We start from the raw sequence: 13,682 nt of genomic DNA, 5'->3' as shown, positions 1-13,682 counted from the left end.
CAGGCAAAGTGGCTGTCTAAGAGACTTTACAAATAGCTAAGGGAAGAAAAGAAGTAAAAGGCAAGGGAGAAAGGGAAAGGTATATCCAACTGAATGCAGAGTTCCCGAGAACAGCAGGGAGAGATAAGAAGGCCTTCTTAAATAAGCAGTGCAAGGAAATAAAGGAAAACAATAGAATGGGAAAGACTAGAGATCTCCTCAAGAAAATTTGAGACATCAAGGGAACATTTCATGCAAGAATGGGCATGATAAAGGACAGAAACAGTAAGAAGCAGAAGGGATTAAGAAGAAATGACAAGAATACCGAGGAACTGTACAAAAACAGTCTTAATGACCTGGATAATCCACGATGGTGTGGTCACTTACCTAAGCCAGACATCATGGAATATGAAGTCAAGTGGGATCTAGGAAGAATTACTATGAACAAAGCTAGTGGAGGTGATGGAATTCCAGCTGGGCTCTTTCAAACCCTACAAGATGAGGCTGTTGAAGTGTTGCACTCAATATGTCAGGAAATTTGGAAAACAGCAGTTGCCATAAGACTGGAAAAGGTCAGTTTTCATTCCAATCCCAAGGAAGGGCAGTGCCAAAGAGTGTTCCAACTACCATATAATTGTGCTCATTTCACATGGTAATAAAGTTATGCTCAAAATCCTTCAAGCTAGGCTTTAGCAGTATGCAAACTGAGAACTTATAGATGTACAAGCTGGGTTTATAAGGTTTAGAAAAGGCAGAGGAAACAGAGATCAAATTGCCAACATTCACTGGATCATGGAGAAAGCAAGGGAATTCCAGTAAAACAACTACTTCTGCTTCATTGACTATGCTAAAGCCTTTGACTGTGTGGGTCACAAGATTGTGGAAAATTCTTAAAGAGATGGAGTAGCAAATAACTTGAATTGTCTCCTGAGAAACCTGTATGCAGGTCAAGAAGCAATAGTTATAACCAGACATGGAACAATGGACTGGTTCAAAACTGGGAAAGGAATATGCCAAGGCTGAATGTTGTCACCCTGCTTATTTAACTTCTATGCAGAGTACCTCATGTGAAATGCTGGGCTGGGTGAATCACAAGCTGAAATCAATATTACCAGGAGAAATATCAGCAACCTCAGATATGCAGATGATACCACTCAAATGGCAGAAAGTGAAGAGGAACGGAAGAGCCTTTTTGAGGGTGAAAGAAGAAAGTGAAAAAGCTGGCTTAAAATTCAAATTTTGAAAAAACTAAAATCATGGCATTTGGTTACATCAGTTCATGGCAGATAGAAGGGAGGAAAGTGGAAGCAATGACAGATTTTAGTTTCTTGGGCTCCAAAATCACTGCAGATAGTGAGTATAGCCATGAAATTGATAGACACTTGTTGCTTGGAAGGAAAGCTATGACAAACCTAGACAGTGTGCTAAAAAGCAGAGACATCGCTTTGCCAACAGAAGTCTGTATGGTGAAAGCTAAGCTTTTTCCAGCAGTCATGTACAGAGGGAGAATTGGACCATAAAGTAAGCTGAGCACCCCAAAATTGATGCTTTCAAATTGTGGCATTGGAGAAGACTCTTGAGAGTCCCTTGGACAGCAAGGAGATAAAACCAGTCAATCTGAAAGGAAATCAACCGTGACTATTCATTGGAAGGACTTGTGCTGAAACTGAAGCTCCAATACTTTGGCCACCTTAAGGGAAGAGCCAACTCATTGGAAAAGACCATAATGCTAGGAAAGTTTGATGGCAAAAGGAGAAGGGGGTGGCAGAGGATGAGGTGGTTAGATAGTATCACCAGCTCTATGGACATGAATTTGAGCAAACTCTGGGAGATAGTGGAGGACAGAGGAGCCTGGTGTGCCCATGAGGTTGCAAAGAGTTGGAGATGATTTAGTGACTGAACAACGATAACAACGATGTCCATGTCATCTAAGTGATATCCCTTCTTTAACTTCTGATGTTAGTAATTTGTGCCTTTTTTCTCTTAGTTACGCTGCCTAGAGGTTTATAGATTTACTTGATCTTTTCAAATAATGTTCTGTTTTGTTTATTTTTTTTTCTCTATTTCCTGTTTTCAATGTCATTGATTGTGTTGCATTAAAAAAATTTCCCTTTCCTCTCTTTGGATTTAATTTTCTCTCTTTTTTAAGAAATTTCCTAAAGCAGATGCTTATATGATGCTTAGATGATTGATTTTAGATCTCTCTTCTTTCCTGAAATATACAATCAATACTCTGGATTTCCCTTTAAAATACTACTTTTGCTGCATTCCACAAATTTGGATAAGCTGTTTTTTCATTTTTATTTAGTTCAAAGTATTTAGAATTTTTTTTTTTGAAATTTTGTCTTTAACCCATGTGTTATTTAAATGTGTGTTATTTAATCTCCAAGCATTTTGGTACTTTCTAATTATCATTATTGATTTCTAGTTTAATTCCACTGTGGTCTAAGAGCAGACATTGTATGATCTGTATTTCTTTACATTTGTTAAAGTGTGTTTCATGGCCTAGAATGTGGCCTATCTCAGTGAATGCTCTATGTGAGATTGAAAAGAATACATATTTTCAATTGTTGAATAACATATTTTATAGTTGTCAATTCTCTTAAAAAATGCGCAACAGTTTCCTTACTGATTTTCTCTCTGCTGGATCTGCCCAATTCTGAGAGAGGGATGTTGAAGTTTTCTACTATAATAATGGATTGATCTACTTCTCCTTACAATTCTACTGGTTTTTGTCTCACTGATTTTGATGCCCTGTTTTTAGATGCATATACGTTACGGATTACTGTGTCTTCTTGGAGTATTGATCCCTTATCATTTTGTAATGTCTGTCTTTATCACTGATAATTTTCCTTACTTGAAAGTTTGTTTTTCTGAAATTCATAGCATTGTTCTATCTTTTAGCATATTTTTTCCATCCACTTTCTTTACTCTATTTGTGTCTTCATACTTAAAGTGGGCTTCGACTACATATAATAGGGTCTTTTTTGGATACATTCTAATAATTGCTGTCTTTTAATGGAAGTCATTAGACCAATGACATTTATAGTGATTATTGATGTAGTTGGGTTCCCATATATATATAACAAACATATATAGTTTGTTAATTTTCTACCTGTTGCCCTTGTTCTTTATATTTGTGTCTTCTACTCTTTTTATGTCTTTTGATTTTTTAATTAATTGAGAATTTTATATGATTCCATTTTTTTCTTTCTTAGTGTATCAATTATCTTTTAAAAAAACCTTGTTAGTGGTTGCCCTAAAATTTGCCCTGGGTATTTACAGCTAGTTCAAATAACACTATATTACTTCATGGGAATTGCAAGTATGTTTTAATAAGCAAGCATCCCGAACTGCTCCCTCCTGTCAATAATCAGTGCATTATTGTGTCATTCACTTCAAATATATAAAAGGTATAATCATCAGATACATTGTTGTTGCTACTATTTTGAAGAAGCTCTTATCTGTTAGATCAATTAAAGAATAAGAAAAATAAAAGTATAACTTCACTTATTCCTTCTTTATTGTTCTTGTATTAACAGTATTTTCTTATGTTCTATATTCCTTTTTGTTAAATTGAAATATAGTTGATTTACAATGTTTTGTTAATTTCAAGTGTATATCAAAGTGATTCAGATATATGTGCATGTGTATATATATACTTTTTTTCAGATTCTCTTCTCTTATAGGTTATAAAAAATATTGAGTATATTTTACTGTGCCACACAGTAGGTCCTTGTTATTTTATTTATAATTTTTAAATATTTTATATAAATTAAATTATATTTTATAGCCATTATTTATAAAGAAATTATTTATACATTTAAGTTTGATTATAAAAATACAGTAGTGTGTACTGTATTCTTGATGCTCTGGCTTCTGAGACCTTGCTGACCCAAGGAGGGACTGCCCTTCCCCAGGATTAACTAATTCCTGGAAATAGTAGGACTTGCCTGCTAACACTCCTTAGATGTACAAACCAATGAATCCTGAGTCCACACCCTCTCCTGCTTCCTCTTATTGGGCTCTTGAACTCTGGGACACTAGTCATCTTTCGTTGCCACTCCAGTAACATGTACTTGGCAACTAAGGATCACCCCTACAATCTAGACCCCACTGAGCTTCCTCAGACTATTCACTTCTAAGTCTGTGTAGCCTCCCAGGAAAACCAGGATAAGGCTCCTACCCACCTCTCTCTGCCAGCTCCTGTTCCCCCAGTGCTTCCCTGTGTGACCCAGCATGGTGTGTCATGCCTCTTGTTTCTAAGGGGCTGTGAGTACAATAAAAACGTCTTCCTTTTTAACAGTCATCTTGTGTCTTGCATCTTTCTGTGTCTGATTAAAACATAATTTGTGTCTTTATGGAGATCCAAGTTGCTGACCTATATTATTTTCCTTCTCTCTCTCTCTTTCCTTCTCTCTCTCTGAGAGCGTCTTTGAACATTTCTTGCAAATCAGGTCAGCTAGTGACAAGTTCTCGCATTTCTTCGTTTGTTTGAGTAAGTCTTTATTTCTCCCTCAGTCTTGAAGATAGTTTCACAGGTTGCAAAATTCCAGGTTTTTGGGTCTTTTTCTCTCAACATTTAAGATAGTCCACTCCTGGGACTTGCCTGGTGGTCCAGTGGTTAAAAATTTGCCTTCCAATGCAGGGGACACAGGTTGAATCCCTGGTTGGGGAAATAAGATCCCATATGCTGTGGGGAGACGAAGTCTGTGCACCCCAGTTACTGAGCCTGTGCCCTCTAGAGCCCGTGTTCCAAAACAAGAGAAGCCTGTGTGCCTCAACAAAGAGTCTGTACAATGCAATGAAAATCCAGCACAGAAAAAAATAAATTGTAAAATAAATAAAACAGTCTGTGCCAACCTCCTCTTGTTTGTGTGATTGCTGAGAAGTCAGATGTAATTTTTGCTCCTCCATAGATAATGCGTTTGTTTTTTGTTTGGTTTTGGCAGTTATCTTTTTTATGTTGTTTGAGCTTCCTGGATCTGTAGTTTGGTGTCTGACATTAACTTGTGCGAAATTCTCAATCATTACTGTTTCAAATACTTCTTCTCCTCTCTTCTGCTGGTATTTCCACTACACATATATTATACTTTTAATAGTTGTCCCCTAGTTCTTACATGTAATGTTCCATTTTTTTTTTCTTTGCTTTTCAATTTTGGAAGTTTCTATTGATAAATCCTCAAACTCAGAGATTCTTTCCTTAGCTTAAGTCCAGTCTACTAACGACTCCATCAAAGACATTCTTCACTTCTGTTACAGAGTTTCTAATCTCTTGAATTTGTTGCTTACATCACGCATCTGTTCTTGCATGCTGCCTACTTTTTTTGTTAGAGCCATTAGCATATTAATAATTTTTATTTTCACAGAGTTCTCCTTTGAGTGTAATTTTTAAAAAAAGATATACAATAACAAGTGTTGGTGAGAATGTGGAGAAATTGGAACCTTTATATCTGCTGGTAGGAGTGTAAAATGAGGCAACCACTTTGGATAGCAATTTGGCAGTTTCCAGTCCATTCTGAAGGAGATCGGCCCTGGGATTTCTTTGGAAGGAATGATGCTAAAGCTGAAACTCCAGTACTTTGGCCACCTCATGCGAAGAGTTGACTCATTGGAAAAGGCTCTGATGCTGGGAGGGATTGGGGGCAGGAGGAGAAGGGGACGACAGAGGATGAGATGGCTGGATGGCATCACTGACTTGATGGATGTGAGTCTGAGTGAACTCTGGGAGTTGGTGATGGACAGGGAGGCCTGGCGTGCTGCGATTCATGGGGTCACAAAGAGTCGGACACGACTGAGCGACTGAACTGAACTGAACTGAAAAATGTTAAACATAAAGCTGGCATAAGATAAAAAATTCTTCTAGGTGTCTACCAAAAGAAATGAAAACACATATCCACATAAAAATTTGTACATGAATATTCATAGCAGCATTATTCATAATAGCCAGAAGTAGGACAATCCAAATTTCCAACAACTGGTGAATAGATAGTTTATATGTTGTATATCCACACAGTATTGTTGTTCTTCAGTCGCTAAGTCACGTCTAATTCTTTGCAACCCCATGAATTGCAGCACTCCAGGCTTCCCTGTCCTTCACTATCTCCTGGAGTTTGCTCAAACTCAAGTCCATTGAGTTTGGTGATGCCTTTCAACCATCTCCTACTACTCAAACATAAAAGGAATGTCACAACATGGATAAATCTTGAAAGCATTATGTTACAGAATCCAAACACAAAAGGCCACATGTTATCTGGTTCCATTTATATTAATGTCTAGATGGGTAAATCCATAGAGAAGAAAGCAGATTAGTGGTTACCAGGAACTTTGGGGAGGGGAGAATTAGTAACTGAGGATGGGTATGGGGTGTCATATTTGTGTCATTAAAATGTTCTGGAATTAGTGGTAATTGATGCAAATACTGCTAATAAACTGAAACACATTGAATTGTCCACTTTAAAGGGCTAATTGTGTATAATGTGAATTATATCTTAAAAATAAAATTAATAAGTAAAATATATGATATGTTAGAATATGATGACTATAGATTTGAAAGTCACTGATGACATGATCAGCTACTAACTACCAGGGAGCCTCGATTTCCTCTTTGGCAACATAAGGGTTTAGTCTAAATGATCTATAGGGTGACTTCCAAATCTAGTTTTCAGTGATTCCCTCAATCTTCCTGCATGATTAGCAATTTCAAAATAACCCTGAAAGGTCAACTCTAGAATAAAATACAGCCCTTATACTTTAGGTATTTCATTAGAGGCATCTCTATTCTTGAGTATTGGTTATTTTATGTATTTCCCTATTAATCAAAACAACTTTGGCTTGGTGGAGTTTCTGTAAGATTGTAATTTCCCACAAAGAATATTTCTAATTGATTGTGAGCTCATGAAGAGAAATCCTGAAGTTAAAGTAATTTACAAAATTGGGTATAACCAGAAATGACAGAACAATTTTCACAAGGGATTAATGAAGAAAGAAATGTGGGTAGCTGTTGGATTTTTGAGCCAAGTTGTGAACATATACAATAGTTATTGTTGACATGAAAATAGATAATCAAGAATAGTGACTTCATAAATTCTGTGAGTTCATAGATTTTGTATAAAGCTTATAGAACAGTGGTTAAAGTTTGGGCTCCATGATCACCTGTCTGGGTTAGGATGCTGGATTCACCACTTATCAATACCAAGCCACCTATGCCTGTTTCCTTATCTGTCATGTGGATATATTAGTTGTACCTCAGTAAGATGGTTTTGAGGATTAAATAATATGATGCATAAAGAGCACTAAGAAAAATATCTGAGCCATGGTAAGGACACAGCAAACATTAGCATTAGAATAATTTTCAACAAATGGGCTCCTCTGGTGGCCCGGGTGGTAAAGACTCTTCCTGCAATGCAGGAGACCCAGGTTCGATCCATGGGTTGGGAAGATCCCCTGGAGAAGTTAATGGCTACTCACTCCAGTATTCCTGCCTGGAGAATTCCATGGACAGAGGAGCCCTGTGGGCTACAGTCCATGGGGTCGCAAAGAGCTGGACCGGATTGAGCAAATGCACACACACAGAGACATTTTCAAAAAGCGCTCAAACACTTGATGAATACTTTCCTTGTAGTTCGGACGGTAAAGAATCTGCCTGCAATGGAGACTTGGAATCTGCCTGCCAGTGCAGAAGACAAGAGACTCGGGTTCGATCCCTGGGTCAGGAAGATCCCCTGGAGGAGGAAATGGCAACCCACTCCAGTATTCTGGCCTGGGAAATTCCACGGACAGAGGAGTGTGGCAGGCTACAGTTCATGGGGCTGCAGAGTCAGATACGACTGAGCAGCTAACACTTTTCACTGGATGAGTGTTTTAAGCACCCCTGACCCTGCTTTGACAAATAGAGTGTTTACAGTGTATTTTGTTCTAACTCAAATTTCTCAGTTATTTATCATTATTTCTTGTTACACAATGATATTTTTCATATTATAAATAACATTTTTTTACAGAATAAAAGCAAGCAAACTATATTTTTTGCTTTTACAAGAAATATAATTTCTTGAAATATACAAGAAATATAGCTTAAAAATCTATGTTTTGCTTTTACAATATGAAAACAATATTTTTCATATTGTAAATAACTTTTTTTTTTTTTTTACAGAATAAAAGCAAGAAACCTTCACTAACAAAATGAAGATCCTGCTAATTATATTTGTTCCTCTCTTCTGGACTAAAACGCTGTCATATCAGAGCCCAGGTACCAGTATATTTTATATTTATTGTTATTAGGAAAATAAATATTTTTATGTCTCAGCAAATCTTTATTTTAATTAATAGAAACAAGGGATGTGTTTCTTTACTGAAAAATCAAGGTAGACGGAATTTATTTGTAGTTGGTGATATGCAATGTCAAGCGTACTTAAGCTTTCAAAGATGACAGAAAGCTAGGTGCAAAAGTCATGAATTATGCTACACTTGGCCAGAAAAACTTCAATTATTCACTGATTTTCTGAAGTCCTGATGTTCCATGTCTCTATGAATAGAGTCAGCCCATTTGTTTTGTAGGCCCGTTTGCAACTTGGCCTTAATAAAGGAAAGAAAAGGAAAAAAAGGAACCCCACAGAGGAAATTATATAATAATTAATATAAAAGCTTTAATATTCCATACGTATGTAGAATATGAAAGCTAGATTTTTTTGTATTTATAAAAACATCATTCAAAGAAATATTTTTAACTCTGCACTGTGCTACCCTCAGATTTCCTGGTATCAGGGTCACTTTTAAAGAAATATCTTGCTTAGTTAAACATTTATGAGCAGATCACTAATTGGGAGGGTGGAGGTAGCTGACCATTTCTGCTAGAGTCAACACTGGTGGTTTTTTCCATTGTCCAGACTCTCTTTATGAGGTATGAATACACTCCCCCTCCCCTAGTTGCTGTGAATATTGCCTACAATGTCTCACAGCAGTACCTCGCTTTCTCAGGAGAACTGCCCTTGGCTTTCCCAGAGCCACCTTACCCAGGTTATGCCTATAAGCCTCCAATCCTTCTCTCCAATTCTTGGGGAAGGTCTGTAGCTGATAACTGACTCCTGTCAGTAGCTAAATCGTGTCCGACTTTTTTGTGACCCCATGGACCACAGCCAGCAAGGTTCCTCTGTTCATTCAGTATTTTCCCAGGAGAAAATACTGGAGTTAGCTGCCATTTCCTTCTCCAAGGGATCTTCCCAACCCAGGGAAAGAACCTGTTTCCTGGATTGACAAGTGAATTCTTTACCACTAAGCAGGGGATGAAACTGTTTCCTACATTGGCAGGTGGATTCTTTACCACTAAGCCATCCCTCTCGAGCCAAAGAGGGATGCTCTGGTGTAAGGAATGCACCAGAATCTCCTCCAATCAAGCCACACCCTGCTTCTCTTCCTCTGCCTCCCCTCAATCAAGCTCCTGTTTCAGATCTGCCTCTATGATCTCCAGCCCAAGATAGCTGCTTCTTTGCTTGATACTGTTATAAAAGTTGCTTTTAATCCACAGGCCACTTGGCAACTTTATGGCATCACATTGTTTATTCTTTTAGTACAATATCAAGTTGTTTGGGGTTCCACAACCAAAAAACGAAAAAAATGTCAGTTGGTTGCCTTTGGCACAGAGTTGTAAAAGAAAAATCTGTTGTTAACATTACAGAAGTCCTCTTGTTTGACATTTTAGCATAAACAAGTACAGTTTCCTCTGTTTGACCTCCAGAAGATACTTTCCTTGGGATTCTGAGTCACCCTTAACAATAGGACATAATCTCAAAGGAGATGTGGTTAAAATATCAAGGCTAAACCATCTCCTTACTTGGGTTTGTTGTCATCTTATTTTGATAGGGCCAGGCCCTGAGTATGCTGATGTGGTGTTTCTGGTGGACAGCTCCGACCACCTGGGAATTAAGTCCTTCCCGTTTGTGAAGGCCTTCATCAACAAGATGATCAGCAGCCTCCCCATAGAGGCTGACAAGTACCACGTGGGCCTGGCCCAGTACAGCGATGGGCTCCACAGAGAGTTCCTGCTCAGCGCCTTCAAGAGCAGGGGCCCCATGCTGAACCACGTCAAGAAGAACTTCGGGTTCCTGGGGGGCTCCCTGCGGATTGGGAAGGCTCTCCAGGAGGTTCACAGGGCCTACTTCTCAAGCGGGAGGGACAGGAAACAGTTTCCCCCGATCCTGGTGGTCCTGGCTTCCGGCGAGTCTGAAGATGCTGTGGAAGAGGCCGCCGAAGCGCTGCGCAAAGATGGGGTGAGGATCATCTCTGTGGGGATACAGGGGGCATCTGAGAAGACCCTGAAGGCCATGGCCACGGGCCAGTTCCACTACCGCCTCCGGACGGTCAGGGACCTCAGCACATTCTCCCAAAACATGACGCAGATTCTCAAGGATGCAGCTCAGTACAAAGATGGAACAGCCTACTCTGATATAGAAGGTAAGGAGGCTCTTTGTTGAAGAGGTGTCCCACCCCCATGCATTCTGACCCAGAAAGCCATCTCCTATTATCTCTAAGTTGCCACCCACCAGAAATCTCTATTTCATGCAGAAATGTAGAAGACCTCCTTCTCATGAACTTTCATTCCTGATCTCCTAAAGCTAAAAGGAGACTACCATAGCTTATCATTTGAAAAATGCTTTATTTATGTCTTAGGAAAGTTCTACATAAGACCCCCAACAGAAGACCTTTGAGTACAAACAGTTTACTTAGGGAGTTATCCTAGAAAGCCTTAGCAAAGAGAGGGTGATGTGAGACAGGAAGCCACATATGCAGTGTTGATGAGCAGGTGGAACAGGTCAGTACACTCATGGAAGGCACCCAGTAAGTATACTGCCCTGCTGAGGGGATCCAGTCATTCTATCCAGAGTGAGGTAGAAAGAGTTTCTAGCAAATGAATTTTCCTGGCTGCCTCTGTGCTCAGTTGATAATGAGAGGCTATTCTGAGTAGGTGCTATCTAGTTCTAAGACTCAAGGAAGCCACTTGGTGTGGTAAAAAGCACCCTTACCACAGGTCAAAAAGATCCAGACAATGCCAATAGCTGGCTGTGAACTTGAGGAAGTGATGTCGTCTCTGTGAGCCTTGCATCAGCACCTTCATTTGTAAGCTATAAAAGTTGAAATGATCTTGAAACTTTTTTCCTGCTCTCATTCACCAATGGGTTGATTTTGTAATCAGACCAGGTTATGCCTTAATAACAACCCACTCCAGTATTCTTGCCTGGAGAATCCCAGGGAAGGGGGGGCCTGGTGGGCTGCCGTCTATGGGGTCGCAGAGAGTCGAACACAACCGAAGTGATTTAGTGGCAGCAGCAGCATGCCTTAATAAAAAGTAGACTTCCCGAATAAGAAGTTTATTGATTTCCCTTGTAACAGTGCTCAGGTTGACCAGTTGTTTTGCTTCTATTCAAATACTTAGGTTGGTGGTGGCTCTTCCATCTTCAAATGTCACTTTCAAGGTGCCCTGGGAATTGGTATGCAGCTGGTGAACAGGAAAAAGAGGGAAGGTCACTCATGGGATGAGTTTATGGGCTAAGCTTGGAAGAGGCACACATTCTGCTCACATTTCTTTAGTAAGATCTTAGTCCCATTGCCACACCTAATTGCAGGTAAGGCTGGGAACTATGTCTAGTCCTGTGAGCAAGAAGAGGAAATGGGTTTGGGTAAGTATTGGGCAGGCTCTGTCACAGTTAGTGCTGCCTCTGAAGCACCAGGAAGTACTTTTACCTTCACTTTTCTCATCCTTCATTCCTCCTGCCTGGGGGGAAATAGCAAGTTCCCAGAGTACATGTACTTCTCCTCCTAGAGAGAAAACCCTCCTGTGACCCTTCCCTGGTGGCTCAGACAGTAAAGGTCCCCTGCAATGCGGGAGACCTGGGTTCAACCCCTGGGTTGGGAAGATCCCCTGCAGGAGGGTGTGGCAACCCATTCCAGTATCCTTGGTTGGAGAAGCCCCATGGACAGAGGAGCCTGGCGGGCTACCATCCATGGGGTCACAAAGAATCGGACACGACTGAACGACTAAGCACGTGAATGAAATGTGACCCTTCCCCTTGGGAACCTTGGAGACCTTACAACCCTGTAGATAGCCTGAGATCTCCATGACAGTAGGGCTTTACCACCTTCTTAGAAGGCTCTGGGTACTGACTGTGTTTCTCTCACTCCTCCTGATTTATTTTACAGTGGTATATAGTTCAACAAGGGTTGCTTGTCAGGACCCTATCCTTCCCTTTGAAAGTGAAAGTGTTAGTCACTCAGTGATGTCTGACTCTTTGCAACCCCATGGACTATAGTCCACAAGGCTCCTCTGTTCATGGAGTTCTCCAGGCAAGACTTTTGGAGTGGATTGCCATTCCTTTCCTGATCCAGGGATTGAACCCAGGTTTTCCGCATTGCAGGCAGATTCTTTACCATCTGAGCCACCAGGGAAGCCTAGAGGTTAAGAATAAGGGTTTGGGAGTCTGAGTTCAAAGCCTGGCTTGGCTGCTAAGGGCCTTGAGTAAGCTGCTTAGCTTCTGAGCTCCAGTTTCCTTACCTATAAAGTGAGGATAATAGTGTTGGCCTTATGATGAGTGATATGACTTGTATGGAGTTTGGCAAACAGTTTGTAATAGCTATTTGCAAATAAATGCTGAGCTGAGCAGGCCATGTTGAAAGTTTGTTTTAGCAAACTATGGGGGTGGGGTGGGGTTCAGAGCACAGTAGTAGGTTTATGAGAATTATAATTCCACAAATACTTCTGAGCTTGTACCGGGTACCAGGTACTGGAGAGATAGAGATAAGTAAGATATGTCTTTTGGCTTCTAGAGCTCACTATTTTATGGGTAGTTTTTGGCAAGATTTGAGCTTATCTCTCAGCTGCACTTATCACAGCTGTGGTTCCCCCATCTGTGTCTGGAGTGGGTATTTTCTGTGCATGTGATATACTTTCCCCTGCATTCCAGATTTATAGAGCCAACTGCTTACCTGGCATCTTCAATAGATCTCAAACTCAGCATGTCTGAAACAGAGCTCTTGACTCCTCCCTCCAACCTGTTCTTCCCCCTATCTCCCCTACCTTGGAAAAAGACAGAACCAACATCCTCTCAGTTGTTCATGTCAAAAACCTAGGCGTTTTCAACACTTCCTTTTTGTTTCCCAACACATATGTAATTTATCATCAAGTCCACTCTACGTCTAATTCATGTATCAAAAGTACTCTTGTTATCTTTGCCCAAGAACCATTATCTATTTCCTGTATTAGGGCAATTACTTTTAAGTAAACTTTAATGAGTTCATTGTCTCCCTTCAGGAACTAGGGTGATATTTAAAAGATGTAAATAAGATCATGTGAGTCCCACATGGTTGGACCTGGTTCCCTCTGACCTCATCAGTCATTGTTCCCCTCACTCACTGGCTCTGGCTACTCTGAGCGTCTTGCTTGTTTCTACTTCTTGTTTTTCTTTCTGCCAGAATTATTCTTTTATTTTTCAAACAATGTGTAGCTGAATCTTTCTCTTCGCCTTTCTCAACCTAAATGTGATCCTTTCAGAGAGGCCTTCCCTAACTTATTTATGTCTCAGATAATTTAATTCTTACCCCACATCACCAACATAGGGCAGCTCATTTGAGACACCTGTTTTATTTTCCTTGTTAGCATTCATTATGGTCTGAACTAATATAAGGAGAAGGCAATGGCACCCCACTCCAGTACT

At 40.0% G+C, this 13,682-nt stretch overlaps 1 protein-coding gene across 1 annotated transcript in view; it reads left to right on the top strand.

The window, feature by feature from the left end:
* COL6A5 (collagen type VI alpha 5 chain) overlaps positions 1 to 13,682 on the top strand; it is a 159,908-nt gene that overhangs the window by 26,048 nt on the left and 120,178 nt on the right. The window contains exons 2-3 of the mRNA XM_061424880.1: positions 8,132 to 8,227; positions 9,838 to 10,428. Coding sequence (XP_061280864.1) covers positions 8,161 to 8,227; positions 9,838 to 10,428 — 658 coding nt within the window. The 5' untranslated portion in view covers positions 8,132 to 8,160. The remainder of the gene's footprint in view (positions 1 to 8,131; positions 8,228 to 9,837; positions 10,429 to 13,682) is intronic.

This window comes from Bos javanicus, chromosome 1 (assembly GCF_032452875.1).
Source record: "Bos javanicus breed banteng chromosome 1, ARS-OSU_banteng_1.0, whole genome shotgun sequence".
Classification (NCBI taxonomy): Eukaryota; Metazoa; Chordata; class Mammalia; order Artiodactyla; family Bovidae; genus Bos; species Bos javanicus.
This window is presented reverse-complemented; position numbering and strand designations above follow the sequence as displayed.